This window comes from Glycine soja, chromosome 15 (genome assembly GCF_004193775.1).
Source record: "Glycine soja cultivar W05 chromosome 15, ASM419377v2, whole genome shotgun sequence".
Classification (NCBI taxonomy): domain Eukaryota; kingdom Viridiplantae; phylum Streptophyta; class Magnoliopsida; order Fabales; family Fabaceae; genus Glycine; species Glycine soja.
In genome coordinates, this window is record NC_041016.1 from 11265094 (window position 1) to 11287262 (window position 22169).

Below are 22169 nucleotides of genomic sequence, written 5' to 3' on the forward strand. Positions count from 1 at the left end.
ATTAGAGGCCTATGTGATACTGATTGGGCTTCAGATCCTAGAAGATCACAGATCCACCTCAGGTGAAACCATTTATTTTAGTCTAAACTTAGTCTCTTGGTGGTTCAAAAAGCAATAAATAGTAGCAAGGTCAAGTACAAGAGTTTAGCCCAAGCTACAACAAAAGTGTCTTGGATTTAAACTCTTTTGATAGAGTTAAATGTTTACTTTCCTACACCAATTATTTCCTGTGATAATGAAAGTGTTGTTTTCTTATCTCACAATCCAATGCTTCATTCTCGAACTAAGCATATGGAAATTGATGTGTTCTTTGTTTGTGAGAGAATTCTAGCAAAGCAACTTCTAGTTCGTCACATTCTAGTTGTTGATCAATGGGCAAATACTTTGACAAAACCTTTGGCGTCTTCTAGGTTTATGTTTTTACGAGACAAACTCAATGTGGTTGAATTCCATTTTGGCAATTCTCCACCTTGAGTTTGAGGGGGAAGGGGGGTATTAGAGATAAATGTACAATCAGTTAAGTGTGCAATTAGTTCAACTGCAATTAGTTAGTTAAAGTTAGCTTAACTGTTTATTTTCTATTAATTTGATAGAGTTTGTTAGAGTTAGTTGAGATGCTAATTGTCTATATATAGACAAATGTACTATCTCGTTCAATGAGCAATTATAATCAATTTTCACTCAAATCTTTTGCTTCCTCTCTCTTCTCTCAAACCTTCCTTTAATAGCTATAAATATAAAAATATATGTTGAACATATGAACGTAAATTGAAGAAGATGATAAAAAATGGTGGAAACCTTACAAAAAGTAGAAGCCGATGGGGTGAAAAAACATTAATAAACAAAATAAATCTTCAAAAATAGATTTTAAAGAAAATCATATTTTAATTACAAAAAGACTACTAAAACCCAACATGTCACTTTCATAAAGGAGAAAAAATGCGCTACATACCAAAATTCTTATTATTGAGGGAAGTGTTTTGATCAAATTGGCAACATCATACTAAAACAAAAAAGTAGCCACTAAAGATACAAAAATAAATAACCATTATTGAAATATAAAATAACCAAGCAAACCTATTATGACTCTCGAGATAAGAAAACTAGAAGCAACAATAGTTGAATGAGAGCTTTGAGGAGCACTAATTATGATTATTGATAGTGTGCATTAAAAAGAGAATGTACAATTTTCTATATTTGAAGTGGTAATTGGGCAGCTTTCATTGGTGAGAGAGTGGGTAAAAGTGAGAGAGAAGGAATAAAATTGACGAGATGAAGGTGGAAACCAAAGAAATTTTCCAAAAAATTGTATTCTCTATCTGTATACAACTGTTGTTATTTTTGTTTTAAACATGCAAATGTATTTGAGGATAAAACGAACAAATAAAAGTGGAGATCTATGAATGCTTATAATAACTTGTATCACATTTAATTAGGGATGATCGATCAAAACTTAAAATCTAGTGTTAGTGTATGTTTGGTTTAGGGTTAGAGAATTAATTATGAGTTTATAATTAATTTTTGATATATTTTCACATGTTTAATTCTACGTTGAAGAAAAATTTAAAATTAATTTTAAATCCAAAATTAACTCTAAATTGAATTGAATATAAAATTTTACACTGAATTTTACTCATAATTATTTTATATTAAAATTTTCTTTTAATGTAATTTTATAATAAATTAATATTTCAAAATTAATTCCGTTCCAAACACACATTAGTAATTAGCGTGAGAAGGTGGGGACACGTGAATTAAGCTGTGTTTGGTTCGTTACATTAGTATTTCCGTTTGCAATATAGTGGTTGTGTTGAAAATGCGAGAAGTGGATGGCACATTAGCCAGTCTTCCGTCAAGAAACAGACTCTGCACAAACGCAAATTGTTATTGCAGACACCTTCGTATCTCTCGATTCTCAAATTCTGATTCTCACTTTCCAACACACAGACACAGAACTCACAGGATCCTTTATCTTTAGGGTTTTTGACGCTCCTTCTTCTCGATGCTCTCTTATCGTCGCGCACCGTAGCTCAAGGTACACGATCTCGTGCTTTTTTCCATTTCTGGTGATCACTAGATTATTATTTTACTTCTTTATCTATATCCCTAATTATCCCCTATTTTTAATTTTGTTCACGTGGTGCACACAAATTATTTATTAATTCCCATTGGAATCTGTAATTTTAGGGTTTATTGCTTTGTTTTCGGCCTTAATGTCTGCTTGATTACGGCACGGTAATTTTGGGCTTAATCCTTCGTTTTCCTCTACTAATCAGGTGTTAGTGCTAATGGAGTTTGAGATGGCATAAGTTGGAACCCACCTTTTGAGTAATTCCTTAAGGTGTTAACGGCTACATGGCTCGGAAGGGTACTCAGCAGAAGAATGGAGTGGACCGTCATGGATTGAATAACAAAAAAGGGGTTTCTGGTGGCGTGCTTCCGGGAATGAAAGGCCATGGTAAAGGAGGGCCGGTGAAGGTTTTCCCGAGGGAGGGACTTGCAGAAACTGATAGTATCGGTGTTTCGCAGACTGCATGTGATGGTAGATCTTCAGGTGATGACTATAACAATGAGCAGAGGTCTGAAAAGATTTCTGGGAAAGAGAAGCAAGGGATGGCTGGGAAGCATGACCTGGAGGAGTCCTCATCCTTTGAGAGTAATTCGGGAGATGGCAGTCTGAATTCTGAAGCTGAAGCTTCAATACAAGAAGAAAATGGGACTTTACCTAGAAGTAATCAAGGTCAACAGAGTATAAAGAGTAGATTGAGCTGTATACTGGATAGTTTGCTCCTGAAAAGTGTGGTGGAAAAAGTAGAGCTTGCCGATAATGTGATAATTAGGAGATTAAGGTTGTCAGTGTTTTCCATCTTTACAGCAGCTTCAGAGTGGTTAAATAGGCATACTCCATTGTTTGTATCTCTTAGAACCATCATGTTTGAAACCTGCAATACTGTCAGAACGAAGGTCGTGCAGGCATATCCTGTAGTTCTGAAGTGGCTCATGCATCTTGGAAACATAATGCTCCTATTATTGGTGTTTTGGTTGGACTGTGCCCTTCGAGGTGTTGATTCTTTTGTGCGTATGGGTACAACATCCTTCTTCTCTGTTATATGGTGTAGCATATTCTCGGTGATTAGTATGATAGGGATGCTCAAGTTTCTTGCTGTCCTGGTAAGCTCAGGTCACACTTGTCATTGCTTTTTGTTATCTTGGAGTTAATCTGATGAAAAAATATTAATAATTGAAGTTTTTATAGTTACTATAATTAATTCAATTTTATCTTTTTAGTTTTTTCTAACGCACACTCCTTGTGTAGATGCTCAATCCGCATTTTAGTATTCTGTGTTGATTAATCTTGTACATTTGCATTTAATCACCCTAGGATAGGAAAGTTCAATGGAAAAATGTTCACTGAGCTGTTAGATTTAAAATCTATCACTGCTGATTTATGTTTTATTGCTTTATGATTGCATTTCTTTTGATTTTTGTTTTACTATCTTAAGATTTTTCATATTGGAAGCATTTTAGTATTCTGTGTTGATTAATCTTGTACATTTGCATTTAATCACCCTAGGATAGGAAAGTTGATGCAGACCAGATTTATAGATGAACAGAAATAGGAATAAATAGAGAAAAAGGAAAGGAATCAAGTGTATGTTATTGATGAAATAAGAGAAATAGCAGTAGGGGAAAACCTACTACCCACAGAGCCTAGCTCGTCTCAGAGAATGATGGTATTCTCTGCCTAACAGAATGATACGCACAATCATAATCCCCCCTCACTCACCCCCACGTCTCTCTATAACTGAATACCTCACCATCCATCCTCACTCTCTTTCTCTCACTGCCACATCATCATTGTCCCTCTGTTCTCCTATTCTTCCTCACATACACTCTCCACACTTTGGGCTTATTTACTTGGGCCGCATCCTGCACTAGGGGCCTATCAATACCCCCTTCTTGAACACTAGACTTGTCCTCAAGTCTAAACTCAGGAAACTTGCTCTGCATAATCGAAACATCCTCCCATGTGGCTTCCTCTACTGGTTTGTGCTTCCACTGAATAAGAAATTGTTGTACTGAATCCCCTCTGGCACTAACCACTCTTGAAGCTAACACTTGAATAGGCTCCCATTTGGTAGATGGCTCATTCTCCAGCTCCTTGGGCAACTCTTTGTCCACTTGATAATTCCCCACAACCTTCTTAAGAAGAGAAATATGAAATACGGTGAATTCGGGAAGATGGAGGAAGTTGCAGCTTATAAGAAACAGCTCCAACATGGCCTATCACTTGAAAAGGGCCATAATAACGTGGGGCTAACTTAGGATTAATGCGGGTCTCGACTGATTGCTGCACATGTGGGCGTAATTTGAGAAAAAACCCAATCACCAACCACCAATTCTCGGTCCTTTCTATGAGAGTCTGCCAAATTCTTCATGCGGGCTTGAGCTCGATTTGAATGGTACTTCAGCCGTCTCAAGCACTCATCCCTTTCCATCAAATCTCACTGAACAGCTTCCACTTTAGTCTCGCCTGGCAAATAGCGAACCAAAGTAAGGGGGGTCCGCCCATAAACAATCTCAAAAGGTGTGGATCCCGTGGAGACATGGAAGGTCGTATTATACCAATACTCTGCCCACGGAAGCCATAAAACCCATGTCTTAGGTTGGTCTGCAATGAAACATCACAGAAAGGTTTCCAGGCAACGATTAATCACCTCGGTTTGACCATCTGTTTGTCGATGATAGGCTGTGCTCATTTTCAACTGTGTTTCCTGCAACTTAAACAGCTCCTGCCAGAAATTACTTACAAAGATGGGGTCTCTATCACTGATAATAGATAATGGTACTCCGTGCAACCGAACCACCTCCTTGGTAAAAATTTCAGCCAATGTTCTAGCTGAATAGGGATTCTTCAGGGGAATGAAATGACTGTACTTAGAGAGGCGATCCACCACTACAAAAACTGCTTCAAATCCCTTTGATTTTGGAAGTCCAGTTATGAAATCCATTGAAAGGTTCTTCCATATTTGTGTTGGTATGGGAAGCGGTTGCAAGAGACCTCCCGAGGTGCTGGCCACATATTTTTGACGCTGACATACATTGCATTCCTGGACATATTGTTGGATCCTTTTCTTCATTCCCATCTAGTAAAGATTTGCAGCTATCCTCCAATAGGTCCTATAGAAACCTGAATGGCCTCCTTGTGGAGTGGCATGAAACAAATGCAATAAAGTAGGAATCCAAGGGGAGTTCGCTGCAAGTACTAGCCGATCATCATATAGCAACACCCCTTTTTTATATGTAAATCCAGGCCTTGTAGGATGCCCTGCCTGCAGGTCAGCAATTATCTTCTTCAAGTGTTCATCCTCATGCACCTCTTGAATGACTTCCTTACTCCCTTCCCACTCAGGGTAATGCACTAAAGACCCCAGGATTGCTGGATCATGCATGCGAGACAAGGCATCAGCTCCTTTGTTCTCCAAACCCGGCTTATATATGATATCAAAACGATAGCCCAAAAGCTTAGCAGCCCAATTTTGTTGGTCCATTGTTGTCACCCTTTGCAAGAGCAGCTGTTTGAGACTTTTTTTTATCAGTGCAAACAGTGAATTTGCAGCCCAATAAGTAAGGTCTCCAGTGCTGAATTGATAATGCCACAGGCATAAGTTCTTTTTCATAAGCGGACTTAGTCAAATTTTGATCCCCAAGGGCCTTACTGTAATAAGCAATGGGACACTTATTCTGTAGTAAAATGGCCCCTAAACCGTTTCCAGACGCATTGCGCTCGATCACAAACTCTTGATCAAAGTTAGGCAACGTGAGGACTGGCGCACTAGTTACCTTCTTCTTTAATACCTCGAAAGCTGATTGCTCCTTAGCCCCCCATTTGAATCCCTCTTTTTTTGTCAGATCAGTGAGAGGCTTGGCCAATTTACCATATCAAAAGTTCAATGGAAAAATGTTCATTGAGCTGTTAGATTTAAAATCTATCACTGCTGATTTATGTTTTATTGCTTTATGATTGCATTTCTTTTGATTTTTATTTTACTATCTTAAGATTTTTCATATTGGAAGCATTTTAGTATTCTGTGTTGATTAATCTTGTACATTTGCAATTTAATCACCCTAGGATAGGAAAGTTCAATGGAAAAATGTTCATTGAGCTGTTGGATTTAACATCTATCACTGTTGATTTATGTTTTATTGCTTTATGATTGCATTTCTTTTGTTTTTTATTTTACTATCTTAAGATTTTTCATATTGGAAGCAGTTTCCAACTTCTCAGCACACTTGTTCTGATTGCTGCAATTGTAGGTTAAGATATGGTAGTGATAATTCAGCAAGAGGAAAGAAATTTGCATGGCAATGTTTCATTTTGTCCAAATTAATAAACATTTGTGTCGTCTGGGATTGTACATAACATATAAAACCTAGTGTACAAATTGTTTCAGTTTATACTGTTATACATAAGTTGAATCAGCTTGAGTAGCATCGTCTTGTAACTATTTGACTTTTGAACCCCATATGTAGCAAATATGATAATTTGGATGAGTTTAGCGAACATGATACTCTAGTTATAGGTATATCCCCTCACTCTTGTATTTGGGTTGTTTTTTGCATTTGTTCATTCTATTCCCTTCCTAAAGGGTCTTGTAATTCTTTTCTCTTGCTATGCTAACTAGCTTTTGTAATTGATCAGGGCCTGGCTGCCTTGATTGGATTTTTTCTTGGGCTTATGCTTGCAATTTTGGTAGTTGCAATCATTGGAGTTGTTACCTTGTGGTTTTATGGTAGCTTTTGGACAACAGCATTTTTCATCATTCTTGGAGGTGATTTGTTTGCCCTTCTGTTTACCTTTGAACATATTCTGTCAGTTTTTAGGTGTCCTTTTTCTATGGTAGTTGGGTATACATGTTACACGAATGTATGTATGTACATAAAATATATATTTATGTTGCTTGATGTATTTTCATGCCAAACTTACTGAATCTTTGATTTTATTTTAAATTCAGGATTGGCATTTATGTTAAGACATGAACGGGTGGCACTGCTTATTACCACAGTGTATTCTGTCTATTGTGCATGGCTGTATGTTGGGTGGCTTGGTTTGCTATTGGCTTTTAATTTAACTTTTATCTCTAGTGATGTTCTGATATACTTCCTGAAGAAAAACATAGAACAACAGAGTAGATCCAATCCTTTTGAGCATAGAGCTGGAATGCATGAACCAGGATTTAGTGATGAACCGACACATGCTTCTTCCTCTGAAAATGGACAGGGACCATCTGCAGATCGCAATGCTGGCATCCCTTCAACTAGTGGGGTTGATTCTGATGTAACTTCTGAAGATGAAGTTGTCCGTTTGTTGAACTGCTCTGATCATTATGCAGCACTGGGATTCATGCGGTATCAAAATATTGATGTTTCAATACTAAAGCGGGAATACAGGAAAAAGGTTGTCATTCTCAAATGTCAATACTTGCACAGCCATGCTTTATTTTTGTGTCTTTCTAAGATTTTGTATTGTTGGGAGTTATTAGTGGGTGGATATTGAGTTACTTGTAGGATGAAACTTAAATACAATCTTTTTTGTTGCTTGATAATTCTCCTCATTACTAACAACCTCTGTTTTTATTGATTATCAGGCAATGTTGGTACATCCTGATAAAAATATGGGTAATGAAAAGGCTGCAGAAGCCTTTAAGAAACTTCAAAATGCATATGAGGTGAGTTTCAAAATTTTTGTTCACCCTGAAAATCAAGAGATGATCCTTCCCTAATACTTTATGATTGTAATGATTTCCTAGATTCTAATGGATTCGTTAAAGCGAAAAGCTTATGATGATGAGCTAAGGAGAGAGGAGATTTTGAGTGTATTTCGTAGATTTAATGATGCTTCTCGTAAGGTATGATTTATACATTTTTATTCCAACTGTTTTAGTATCGTGGTAAGTGGAAAGGGACTACACTTTTTGGGTCAGGAATCATAATAATATTGACACATTGTGGTCAGGAATAATATTCATCAGTATTGGGGATAATAACCATGAAAAGGTAGAACACTCAGTAAGGATGAGCATTCATTGTTCATGAATCATAATAGATTAGTGAAGTGTTTCTACTCTGGTCATGAATATATATATATATATATATATATATATATATATATATATATATATATATATATATATATATATATATATATATATATATCCCAAAACAATGGAATTGTAATGACCAATGTTTTAATGGTGATTTTAGAAGATTTGTACATAATTACTCTGATGTGTAGTGTAGTCATGCATGTATTTTTCTTTATCTGGAAGGGGCAGTTTGCTGTCTCTTGCCTGTGCTCTGTAGACTCTGCAGACCATTTAGAGAACCTTGCAATCTATTTTTGTATATAATCTATTATTTCCTTTTCTAACTGGCTGTGAATGCAACTGATTTGCCAGAATGGTAGGCATGGATTCTTTCCTTCAGGATTTGCACGGTCTGATGCAGATGGTGAGGACCCATTTGGTGATTCAAGGCGAATTGCCTGCAAAAGGTGTGGTGGCTTTCATGTCTGGATACACACCAAGAAACAAAAGTCTCGGGCAAGATGGTGCCAGGTTTTTTCTTAATCTTTGTTGTTCTCAATGAAGCCTAGGTAGCATGCTTAACTGACAGTTGGCTAAGTATATTAATAATTGCAAAATATTTGCCAGTATTCTGTCTCTCCCAGCATGAAGAGAGTATTTTTCATACATATCATGGCACTAGTGTTTTATGGTGGGTTTTTTTGTTTTAAAGGATTGCCAAGATTTTCATCAAGCTAAGGATGGTGATGGATGGGTTGAACAATCTTCCCAACCATTTCTTTTTGGCTTATTGCAGAAGGTGTGAATCAATTTACCATTTTGAAAGTCTTATTGGATAACACCTTATAACCTGTAATTCAAATTTTATGAGCCAATTCCTGGTTCTATGAAGTACACAGTCAGAATACAACTTTGCTTAATAATTTGAATTGTTTTTACTTTAGGTTGATGCTCCTTCAGCATATGTGTGTGCTGGTAGCAGGATATATGATGCCACCGAATGGTATATCTGTCAGGTAGTTTAGCTTTTTGTACCTTCATATTTAGACCTTATTTCATTTAAGAACTCAGTTGTTAGGTGTTTGTTTGACATGCTTGAAAGAATTTGTTTCAGCTCACATAAGATACCAGGTAGGATTGTCTGTTTGAAGAAAAAAATGTTTTTTTAAATATTGCAGCATAGTTTGGTTATGATTTTTTACAAACTAAAGTTTTGTAGTACATTAAGAGGATTTATCTGATTTGCATGCAGTGTCTTTGATTATTAATTAGACCACTGACTTTGCAATATGGTGTTTGAATGAGGAATAGAGAAATAACTGTTCTATCTAGCGATGCCATGTGAAATAGTGATACGGGCATTTCTCTAGAGTCTAGATAATCTCTATTTTAGTTTGTCTGGTTGTTTGCATGGTTCACCGAATAGCTTGCTCAATGAGACTTGTAGGGAGATTAAAGATCAGCAAGGCATTAATGATGAACATATTTATTGCAGGGCATGAGATGTCCAGCGAATACTCATAAGCCAAGTTTTCATGTGAACACAAATTTAATGTCCAAGCATAATTCTGGCAAAGGAACTAGTTCAGGTCAAAGAGGTGGGCGTATGCCAACACCTAACATCGAAGAAACCATGACTGAGGAAGAATTCTTTGAGTGGTTACAGAATGCAGTACAGACTGGTGCATTTGACAATTTTAGTGGTACTGCAACAGAGAGCCCATCTCCCAAATCTGGAAATGGAATGAAAAGTCCTGGCAGTAGTAGTGGTGGTGCGGGTGCCACTGCCACTGCCAGTGGTAGTAGTAGCAAGCGAAAGAAAAAGGGAAAAAAGCAATGGTGATAACCATATCATGTTATATCTCATTATGGCAGTATTGCCTTGAGCACTTCGAATGCTTGAAAAGCATTAAGTTTCAAAGCCGATATCTGTTAATGAAGCCCCAAAAATTGAGTTGGAGCCACATTGTACAGTGTTAGTTTTCCCAAAGTGTAGATTTTGTTGTCCAATAAATTTTTTGGAACCCCTTTAGCCTTTTTAATACAGCCTTGTACCAATGATCCTTCTGCACATGATTTTCCTGTTCAAGTTCAAGATGCAATTTTGAGCAGCAAGGATCAAGCTGAGTCTTTTAAGCACTTAGACGAAAATGTCATGCGTGAATCCTAACCTATCAGGGCAAAGGAACTCATTAATGATAGACCTAAGACAACAAATTGTATCAAGCAGAAATTTTTCAACAACCATGGCATATAGTATACCATCCCAGTATTGCCACCTTATATTTGCCGTGTTTTCGTTAAATTCCTAGTTGTGGCTTTCTGGTGATTAATTTAAATATTTAGTTAATTCAAACAATAAATATATCGAAGTAATAAATTATTGTGGTTTGCATGGTACTGAATTTTGCTAAATATATAAATGTTAGGCATCAACTTTGCATTCTCGCACAAATTTTGTATCACCAGAACTCCTAACAATTGTTTCTGTAAGGATATTGCATAATCCTTATACATTTGTGGTGCGCTCAAATAAGAACAGACAAGGATACTTTATGGTCTCAAAAAATGGATCATTATTTTGCTTTGTCTTTTTAAAGGAAAACATTTAAATTAAAATTGTCTAATTTATAAGAAAAAGCAAAAGATAAAGAATTAATTTTAGTGCTTTTACCATACCTATAAAAAGTAACTTTTTTAAAGAATTATCGAAAAACACCATTTATAGATTCTTGGTTAGATGAATATAGATTGGTCCTAATTGGTTAGCTTTCATATTTCGTGAATGATCTTATAAAATTTTCTCATCTATTTCGTGAATGATTTTGTGATGTTTTATTTAAAAAATTAATTGAGACAATTTAACCTAAATTAAGTCTTAATAATTGAATTCTGAAATTAAAAATAATTGATTTGTAATTTAATTTTATTAATATTACTTTTTTGTTGTTTTTTCAAATTATTTTTTTATTATTTCAATTCAAGATTAATTACGTAAATCTATAATTTATCGTGGTCCTATCTGATTCGAAAAAAATGATCTTTAGTAAAAAAAATACATGTGCTCTGAACGAAAAAAAACTTTTATTATATAAGTTAGTTTCTAAGAATATCAATTTGTTAACAAGATCAATAAAGAGATTTTTTTATTGGTGAAAATAAAAAATAGTGACAAAAATATTTACAATAACTCATAAATTTAGTTTAATCAACGGAGATAAATCCTTTGACCACATAATGGAAGAAATTAATTTGTACAAGAAAATATTTCTAAAAGTGTTGTATCATCTTACGAGAACTAATTGGTATATTTATTTTAAGATTAATTTTATTAAAAAAACCATCAGCTACATATTCAAACCTTTCACTTCTAAAAAAAAATGAATACAACTTGTGGATTTGTTAATATTATTTTTCAAAATAATAACGAAAAAGCGAGGGAAATGATAATCAAATTTTGTTTAATTATTTTCTTAAATGAAATTTGAAAATTATATTCAATTTTGATTAATCAAATTAAGTTGAATGTTATTTTAAAAACAAAATATTTCAATATTTTTTATAAAAAAATATTATTTAAAACCTTAAATTAAATATCCTAAAATACAAATTAGGTATCTGTTTTGAGTTTCGTAATTTTTAATAAAAAAACACACACTTCAATCAAAATTTATATTTGTTTAAAACTAATTTTGACACACAGTTTAACTAAACAGAAAGATTAAAATAATTTAATTTCTCTCAATTTTAAAATAAATATACCCTACCCTCCATTGATACATTCCGTTTCACAGTGATTTAATCCATAAAATAAAATAATTATACGGACATGGATTGTGTTTGTTAATTTGTCCAAACAAAACGAACCCATGTGGGTTAACTATATAATAAGCAGTAATCAAAAGTGTGTATAATTCATCGATTCCCCTCTCTCGATGGAGGCAAAGTCACTGCTCCAGGGTTCATCTCTTAAACCTTCTTATCCCCTCCCTAAGCTTTCAAAAACCACGATGATGACAGCTAATTGCGTTAGATTCAGTTTTAACTACAACAACCCATGTCTCTTATTCGCAAATGGGTACCCTTCTTCTTCTTCACTTCCACTTTCTCTTCAGAATAAGCCCAGAAAATCAGCATCAGTGATTGTGAGTGCCCGAAAGAAAGATAAGAAAGAAGATACCCATAGCTCTGTTCCCAAACCCGATGAGGTCACGGGTTTCTTCCCCGAAGCCGTGCTCCTTAAAAAGGTCACTTTTTTATACATACCCGCGTTTTGTTTTTGTCGTTTCCCTCTCAGTTTAATGTGATTTTCTCGGTTGGAGCAATTTTTCATGGGTTTGGTTTTGAGGGCAAGATACCCTTTTGAAGGTTCGTTCATCTTAAGCTTAGGTTTTAGTTAGAAGGGAGTGTTTCTCACAATTTAGAGCATGTTATAGTTTATGACACTAGTTATTGCATCCTTTAGTTGACTGTGTTCATTCTTTATGGGATGAAGTTTCTCTTTGATATTGAATTGTTTTTTTTTTTTTAATTGCGATTTTCAGAGAACAGTTGAGGAAGAAGGTAAGCTTCTCCCGGAGTTTGAAGACGCTGAGGAAAGTGAGTGGTCCTTAGTTGCTTGCATCTGTCTTGATAGACTAAACAGTTCTGGATTACTGTGCTGAGATTATTGATTGTTCCTTTTAATAATTTTTAATTTTCATTTACAGGACAACTCTTTGAAGCGCTGATGCTTGAGCTAGATAGTGATATGGATGTTGAAATATGTACGTAGATTCTTTATCCTTTCTGTTAGAGAAGATATTTTACTATCGCACAAATGTAATTTTGTAGAAGTTGGTATTTTGTTACATATCTTGTAATTATTTTCATTCTCTTTGTAATTCTTTGATTTGTTTGAGTTGTGCCAAGCCTTGTATGTATATGGTTGTTCAGGATTCAGATAGCAATAATGTGATGAACCATTCCCTTCGAAGTTCAAAGATTTGGTCTTTAGATAGTAGTGCTGATAAGCTTTAATCAACAATCACAATCCGTACCAACTTTTTTTCTTTGTCCTGCAACCCTCTTCTTTCCAATGATCCCAAAGACCCCTGCCACCAAATTATCACTTCCACACATCTCCCAAAGACCCCTCTTCTAGTTGGCCAATACCTTGTCAAATACATTGATGGTTACCAAACCATGATCAACTATTGGGTCTGGATCAACTATTGCAACTCATTCTTTTGAGCTTGTGTGAGGCCAATGTACAGATGTTTCATCTGCCAACATCCAATTTTTTGCGGTGAAGTTATTTATGCGTGCTTACATTTTTTAAATTTTGTTACAATCAATTTCCATACATTCTGATAATTTAAGTCACATGTGTGTGTAGAGGGTGAGTCTTGATGCAACAGTAAGGTTGTTGTCTTGTGACCTTAAGGTCACATGATCAAATCTTCGATAGAGTCTCTCCACTTGTTGGGGTAAGGCTATGCACATCTTACAGACCCCACTAAGTGGGATTTGTGCAGCGAGTCACTGTTATGTGCATGTGTGTTCGTGTTTTCCTTAAACAATTTAAGATGTCAGATGGCTTCTTATTGTAGCTACCTATCTTCTGCCAGTACATAGTAAAATAGAACATCTTGGTGCTAATCTTTATCTATATCTCAACTGCTCTATCTCACAATACTCTGCTTTGTTACCTATGCAGTGCGCCACTACGAGGTTATGTACTTAATTCATGAGAAGCATGAAGAAGAGGTTGCAGCTGTCAATGAGAAAATTCAAGGTAATCTTTCATGGTTTATTTTATATCAGTTTTTAACTGCTCATATTCCCTTGATGCCATGTAGAATGAGTTCTATAGCTTACCATTTCTATCAGCAAGTCACGACCTACTGTAGCCATCCCTAAAATGGCAAGATGATGAACAGGCAGAGGCAGTCTATGACAAATGGAAAATACTATTTATAATTGGCTAGGTGTTTTCTTACATCCCTTATCTGTCTAATTAACTCTTAACGGTGTTTTTTATTCACCTGCCTTTGCCAAAAGTTAACAAGTCATAGCTGGTAAGTATATTCTCTAATGCCCTATCTGGAATTTCCACGAGGGATTTCAATTCTTTTGTTCTTATTCATTCAGTAGGAAAAGGAGGCTGTGCAAAACTTTTGCACTAGATATACTTTATCCTCTGTGGCAATTTTAGGTATTTCTGTCTCTATGCTTCATAGAACTGACGGTGGTAAAATGTAAAAGTTGTGGAATTACAAAGAACAAACAGTAACTATTTGCTAATTGGATATATGTTATGGGAAACAAACAAAAAACTGTTGTTTAAATTCTTTAATAGTTACATGGACAGTAGATAATGACAATTCCTTGATATTCTAGTGGTATCTTAAAAAGTTGCTGTGATCTACAGATGAACAAAAAAGATGTTCTGATTATTCTGGTTGTATTTAATTTTTTTCTTCCAAATATTTGCAGACTTTTTGAGGGAGAAGAAAGGGCAGGTTTGGAGACTGAATGATTGGGGTATGAGAAGGCTAGCTTACAAAATAAAAAAAGCTAACAATGCCCACTACATGCTGATAAACTTCGAGTTGGATGCCAAATATATCAACGATTTCAAGACTCTGTTGGACCAAGATGAAAGAGTTATTCGGCATCTTGTGATAAAGAGGGATGAGGCAATCACTGAAGATTGCCCTCCTCCTCCGGAGTTTCATACACTGCGTGCAAATGCAGATGATAATGATGATGAAGAATTTGATGAAAATTATGATGATGACTGGGATGGTGAAGATGAGGAGGATGGCAATGACGGCGATGATGGCGAAAATGGTATTATTTTTGTAGATGACGACGACGACGATATAGATTCTAGAAATGAGACACCAGCAAATGTTAGACAACCAGATATAAGAAAATTGAGGGCTGAGAATGTAGGTAGGTAAGTGGGTGTTATCTTTTATCCTTGATTCCTTTGTTTCCATAGGAATGCAGAGCAGTTCTAAACTTTATTATGGCTCTAAATATAGGAAGATCCAAGTAACTCTAATTTCTTGTTTGCTTATATAGTCGTATTATTAAATTATAAAATGGTTGTGTGATGAATACCAAGGGGTAGCTGATACCAGCAAACACAGGAAATGAAAAACAATAGATTCACAATGTGAACAATGTGAAATTCGTAGGAGGAATGTGCAGGAGCACTGGTTTAAAAGCTGATCGGTTCAAAAACAGTTTTTGTAAACACACAATAGTCAAATTTTTTCTCTTAAAAATAACTTCTCTCTCGGGAAATAATTTGAGAATTGTTGTTAAATTTGATCATGGTAAGGTATGAAGGTTACATTCTCACTTGAAAAACTGCCATTGAAGATCACCAGCCCAGAGAACTGCATGCTTGGTAGGTTAGGTGTTGATTCTAATCCATTTCGTTCTAAATCATCCAAACGGATAAAAAGAAACTAAAGTTGATCAAACGGTTTACTGGCTTTTGGATCTTATTTTCAAAATAAAATTGAACTGAACTTCATAGTATTTTTTTTAATCCTTTTTAGTGCATGTTTGGTTTGCCATTTGGATGATTCCCAACATCCATTCATACGTTCCAAAGCAGCAAATAGAGAAGTAAATCTAGTGGTAATTTTTTTTTAAAAAAACATGGGTTATATTGAACTGAACTTCATAGTACTTTTTTTTATCCTTTTTAGTGCATGTTTGGGTTGTTATTTGCACGACAACAAACATCCATTCATACGTTCCGAAACAGCAGATAGAGAAGCAAATCTATTGGTAAATTAAAAAAAAAAACATGGGTTATATTAAACCCAGCGTTTTTGCAAATACATCGTTATTCTACCCTTCAAGTAAAACCAACTAATCATTCCTTATAATTAATGAAAGTAACTATAAAAACCAATGTCAATGCATTATTATCCAGGTTGCTTAAAGCTTTTTAGTTACTTCGGTGTTAAAAGATCGAAATATAACCATTACTTTTTTTGTTTACTGAACTTGAATCTAGTCCCTTATGGCCATTGTCACAAGACAATTATCATATAGGGACCAAACCATTACCTAGCTTAAGCAAATGCAGATCTTTATAATCAATAATTTTCATATATTTATTTGGTATGACAAAACAAACTAGTCCCTAGAATAATTATTATAGTGCAAAAGAAGAATAATTAATTTTTTGAAGAAAATGCATGTGCAAAACAATTAAAGAAAAAAAGGGGAAAGAAAAGAAAAAGATACGAGTAAACTTGTGCTACTTGGAAAGTATTGATGTGTTAATGTAGTATCTTAAATGGCATTACTGAACTGGAAACAAGTGAATAAAATGAAGAAACCAAATAATCTAATTTTATCCAAATAACTTTTAATTGGATTGGATTTGATGCGATATTTAATTTAAATTGATCCAAATAAAACAGTAGTTTATTTTTATATTTTGATCAGATGACTTTTTGCTTAAAATGAACTCAAACCAAAACTAAGAAAAACCTTAGTTGTTGAGGAGAAACATGGACATCTTCATCGTCATGTGACAACTGAGTGCACTTGCATTTAACATATGGATATGAGATATCTAAGCCCCCGCATAACATAATAAGTTTGATTCAACCCCTTCCACAAATTATGATTTAAGACCAACCTCACTAGGATAATGTTTATCATATATCTAATATGATTTGAAGAATAACAATTTTTCTTCTATATGCAAACAAAAGTTTCTTGATTTATAGATATAGAGTAACATATAAGTTATCATGTTTGCATATTTATCATTTGAGTCTCTAATATTTATTTCAATAATTACATATTTAATTTGACCTATGGATGAATATGCAAGCATGCATTTCAGGCTTGTTTGGATAATAATAATGAGATTTCCCAATATCACACTACAAATAAGTAGGATTTTCAAAAGAAGATGTCATTTGTTTGATGATAAATAAAAAAAGATATCGAAAATTCAAGTGACCGAAGATCAAACAGCTCCTTTCGAAATAACACAAAGAAATTCATATACATTTTGATCAAGCATGCATCATATATAACATAAAGGGTTGTTTAATAATCAATATAAATAAATTGTTTCTAGGGTTAAATATGTTTTTGGTCATTGATATATACCTGAATTCTTCTTTACAAAGACAGTTCGGCAATGGCCATAGTCCAAAGTTTGAAGCTGGTGTATCTGCTGCAACTGCAATTAGAACTTGTATATCTTATTTTCTGCCTACATCTCGTAGAATTGTTCAGTTCTCAAATGGGAGGGTATGTTCATGTAATGTGATGATTAATCATGTATTTCCCTTCACATCATGATGTTGGTCTATAGGAATGAGTCTTTGAGACGTAGAGAAATGAGTAAAGAGAGAAACAGTGAGAGAGAGAGGGTTAGTGTTAGGAACAGAGGGAGGGGTAGAGAGAGAGGTGGACAGTGGGAGAGAAAGGATCCCCGACGTAACTACGTCGGACACAAGGATGAACAACATACTACCCTTACTCGGGCAAATTGGAGGGAGAGATCCGACATCTCATCCTTCTATTTTACAAGATTCCCAAAAGATGCAACTGAAGAGGATCTTTGGGTCCAGTTCAAGAAGTGGGGGAATGTGAGAGAGGTGTTCATTTCCAAATAGAGAAATATAGGTGGTAGGAGGTATGGTTTTGTGCGGTTTAGAGGGGTGAATAATGAGCGCAATCTGGAAAGGCAGTTGGATAACATTATGGTTAGAGGATTGAAGTTGTATGTGAACATTCCGAAATACAAGCGAGAGATGATGAGAAATGCATAATACAAAAAACAAATCAAAATGCAGGGGAACGATGACAAACATGAACTGGAAGCAGCTCAACAAAGGCAACCACAACATAGGATACCTTCGATATCATACCCGACGGTGGTGGCTACCAACACCTGGAACACAAGGAAAAGGCGGCCTTATGAGAACGCGATCTACAGATACAATAGATCACAATCAACAGTCCAGATTGATATCCTGATGGGGGAGAAGAAGTGGTTCAGTGATGCTTGGGTGGGCCGCTTGAAGAATCTGGCGATGTTTGATAGACTTGAAGATGAAACCTAGTGGGACATAGGAGCATATGTTATGCCGAAATACCTAGGGGATGACATGGTGCTGCTACTCGGCCTTACCGATATCGGAGCAGAACATATGAAAAAGGAAGAGGATATGAACGGGTCCTCCTTGTTTCACTCGTTGGAGAAATGGAACACGCGGATGCGAACCGGACACAGGCTGGTCTAGGTTCAGTGTTGGGGCATTTCGTTAATAGCTTGGGATTTGGAGCAAATCCAGAAGATTGTGACAACGATTGGAGAGTTGGTGGAGGTGGACAATGATGTTGAAGAGCTTCGGAGGTTGGACAGGGCAAGGGTACTCATCAGAACCCCGTGGATGCCCATAATCCAACACACAGTGAACGTGCACATCGGCGGGGAGCTATTCAAAGTCCACATAGTGGAAGAAAATGGAAACAACGCTGTAAAATGCAATTGCAGATTCAGGAGTGGCCTTGGGTCTTCGGAGGAAATCGACTCTGACAATAGTGACATCGAAACTCCAGCGTCGAAGGTGGACGGCGCATTGGGAAATGAAGTTGCGCCGAGAAGGCCTACCGATAACTCGAACGATGGGCTCTCGACCCAGGGGTACACGCCATTAACCATCGATCCAAACGACATTGAGAAACCACTGGGTATTGACTGTAAACAATGGGCACACTGCCACACTCATAAAACATGCAGGTCAGAGCACATGCATGGAAATGAGGTAGAACCCGCCACGCGGTCCACGGTGGTGCCAGAGAACAACTCTCGTGATGACAGACCATGTAGAGCACAAAACAAGCTAGGCGATAGGCTCGAAGACTCGACAACAACGACACAAAGCTTTCATCAAAAAGGAAATGATGCAGATGAACGTTGTCATGACATGGCAGAGTCAAACATGGTAAAAGATAACCAAGCACGTGACCCAGCCGTGGATGAAGGGGGTTCACAAATTTGGTGGGCCTTACTAATAGTGCCAGTGCTGAAACCCAAAAACAGATTTGGCCCAACCGATTAAGTAATAAAAAGAAAAAAACAGGTGCTTGGTTGGTGTATTTGAGAAGCAGAGGGTGCAAAAAGGAGGCGGCCCAGGTTGGTGCAAATGACATGAGGCCTGGCGTAACTACATTACAAAGTTCAAACAACCAACAACAACATTATGTGGACCTAGAGAAAGAAAAAACAGACAACAATCACAACAAAACTTTCGAAGAAGTAGCACCAGTGCAAAAGGAAAGGCAAATTGAAAATGGGGAAGCAACATCAACCAATAAAGGAGTCAACACAGACCAGAAGCAAAAGGCAACATATCAATGGAACATGGCAAAAGAATTAGGGGTGACAACTGGGACAGAGCATGACAGAGTCATTGACAGAATAAGGGTCATGGAGAAAAGAGACAGGACAAAGGCAGAGAGACTGGAAAACAAGAATATTATCCCATGAATATCATGTCTTACAATGTGAGAGGGTTAGGGAGAGGGTGAAATGGGCAGCAATTATGAGAATGGTTAAGAAACAACAAATAGATCTGCTATGTATTCAGGAGACTAAGAAGGAACAAATTAAGAAGACAATGTGCCAAGCACTATGGAGGGACCCAGATGTCAGCTGGGAAATGCAACCTGCATCAAATACAACAGGGGGACTCCTATGTTTATGGAGTGAGAAAGCATTCAAAATGGAAAGGAAGGTTAGTGGTAGGGGGTTTATATTGTTGGAAGGGGTGTGGATACAGGAGGCTCAGAAAGTTCACATACTCAACATTTATTCACCATGTGACATCACCAACAAGAGACTTTTATGGGATTCTATTAGATAGCTGAAAAACTTAAGTCATGGTGGACTCTGGTGCATATTGGGAGATTTCAACAATATTAGAAACCCATCAGAAAGACTAGGTGTGTGTTAGAGGGGGGTGATTGATAAGAATGTCAGCGAGTTCAATGACTAGATTGCGGATTTGGAAGTAGAAGAGGTACCATGTGTGGGGAGAAAATTTACATGGATCAGACCAAATGAGTTGGCTAAGAGTAAATTGGATATAATTTTTGTATCTGCTGATTGGCTCACTAAATGGCCTGGAAGCACACAATTCACACTGGATAAGAACTTCTCGAACCACTGCCCCATTCTACTCAGATCTAAACATATTGATTGGGGACCCAAACCTTTCAGGATCCTTGATTGTTGGATAAAAGACAAGTCATTCTGGGAAACTGTTCAGGAATGTTGGACAAGCACTCACCAAAGGGGTTGGGGGGGATATGTACTCAAGGAGAGGCTGAAGATATGAAACAAGGAGCAATTTGGTGACACACTCAAGAAGTTTCAAAACATTGAGGCTGATTTAAACAAGCTGAAAGAAGTTACAAGTGATAGACACCTATCCCCCCTAAGAACTGATGACTCGGAAAAAATTATAGGAAGATTTGTGGTTAGCTGCCCAATCACATGAGTCACTACTAAGACAGAAGGCGGGATCAAGATGGATTAGAGAAGGGGACTGCAATTCACGTTATTTCCATTTGCTGATGAATTCGAACCGCAGAAATAATGCAATCAAAGGAATGATGATCGATGGTTCTTGGGTAGAGGAACCGACAAGAGTGAAAGAGGCAGTCTGAGTGTTTTTCTTGCAAAGATTTCAAGAACCTGAGCATTGCAGACCAGACCTGGATGGAGTCAGATTTCACAATATTGGACAACAACAAAACGACATGTTGGTGGGGCGATTCCAAGAGGATGAAATAAATGGGGTTGTATGGGATTGTGGAAGTGAGAAAAGTTCTGGCCCAGATGGACTAAATTTCAAGTTCATCAAGGAGTTCTGGCAGCTTTTAAAACCTGATGTTATTCAGTTCTTGGATGAATTTTATGTCAACGGAATTTTCCTAAAGGGCTGCAATGCATCTTTTATTGCCTTAATCCCTAAGGTGGTTGATCCATAGAATCTTAATCAGTACAAACCTATTTCACTTATAGGCTGTATGTGCAAGATCGTGGCCAAGTTGCTAGCGAAAAGGTTGAAAAAGGTAATGCCAGACATTATAGATGAAAGGCAATCTGCGTTTATAGGTGGCAAACACTTGTTGCACAACATAGTCATAGCCAATGAAGCGGTGAAGGAAGCAAAAAGATGTCAAAAGCCATGCATGGTGTTCAAAGTAGATTATGAAAGACATATGATTCTGTCTCTTGGAATTTTTTGTTATACATGTTACGGAGACTGGGCTTTTGTTCTAAGTGGATACAATGGATTGCGGGATGCCTTAAATATACATATGTTTTAGTTTTGGTGAATGGAAGCCCCTCCGCTGAATTCATCCCACAAAGAGGACTCAAGTAGGGAGATCCACTAGCACCCCTATTGTTTAATATTGTTGCTAAAGCTCTAACCGGTTTGATGAGAGAAGCTATTGACAAGAATCTATTATGTGGATTCTCAGTGGGGAAAAACAATGTGGAAGTTAACATCTTACAATATGTTGATGACACTATTTTCTTCAGTGAGGCAACTATGGAAAATGTTAAGGCAACCAAAGCCATTATGAGGAGCTTTGAACTTGTATCATGCCTTAAAATTAATTTTGCAAAGAGTTGTTTTAGGGCAATTGGGAAATCGGACCACTGGAAGAAGAAAGCTGCAAAATGCATGAACTGTAGCTTGTTGTCCTTACCATTCATTTATTTGGGTATACCAATTGGGGTCAACCCTAGGCGTTGTGAGTTGTGGGATCCTATTATTAGCAAGTGTGAGAGAAAGCTAGCAAAGTGGAAACAAAGACACATTTCTTTCGGGGGGAGAGTGACCCTTATACAATCAGTCCTAACATCCATTCCCATCCTTTTCTTTTCATTTTTCAGGATACCCAATTCAGTGCTGGATAAGCTTGTTAGTATTCAACACAAATTTCTATGGGGAGGTGGACTCGAGCAAAAGAAGATTGCATAGATTAAATGGGATACAATATGTCTTCCAAAAGACAAGGGAGGCC

At 36.5% G+C, this 22169-nt stretch overlaps 2 protein-coding genes across 2 annotated transcripts; both read left to right on the forward strand.

The window, feature by feature from the left end:
* Positions 1-1795: 1795 nt before the first annotated feature.
* On the forward strand, positions 1796-10479 carry LOC114386969 (dnaJ homolog subfamily C member 14-like). The gene is made up of 10 exons (XM_028347055.1): positions 1796-2035; positions 2277-3171; positions 6704-6833; positions 7017-7459; positions 7650-7730; positions 7812-7910; positions 8460-8618; positions 8800-8886; positions 9032-9103; positions 9583-10479. The coding sequence occupies exons 2-10, from the start codon at positions 2356-2358 to the stop codon at positions 9928-9930; spliced, it is 2235 nt and encodes a 744-aa protein (XP_028202856.1). The 5' UTR covers positions 1796-2035; positions 2277-2355; the 3' UTR covers positions 9931-10479.
* Positions 10480-12022: 1543 nt separating this feature from the next.
* On the forward strand, positions 12023-15194 carry LOC114385812. The gene is made up of 5 exons (XM_028345881.1): positions 12023-12334; positions 12632-12686; positions 12797-12853; positions 13786-13863; positions 14565-15194. The coding sequence occupies exons 1-5, from the start codon at positions 12023-12025 to the stop codon at positions 15032-15034; spliced, it is 972 nt and encodes a 323-aa protein (XP_028201682.1). The 3' UTR covers positions 15035-15194.
* Positions 15195-22169: the final 6975 nt, after the last annotated feature.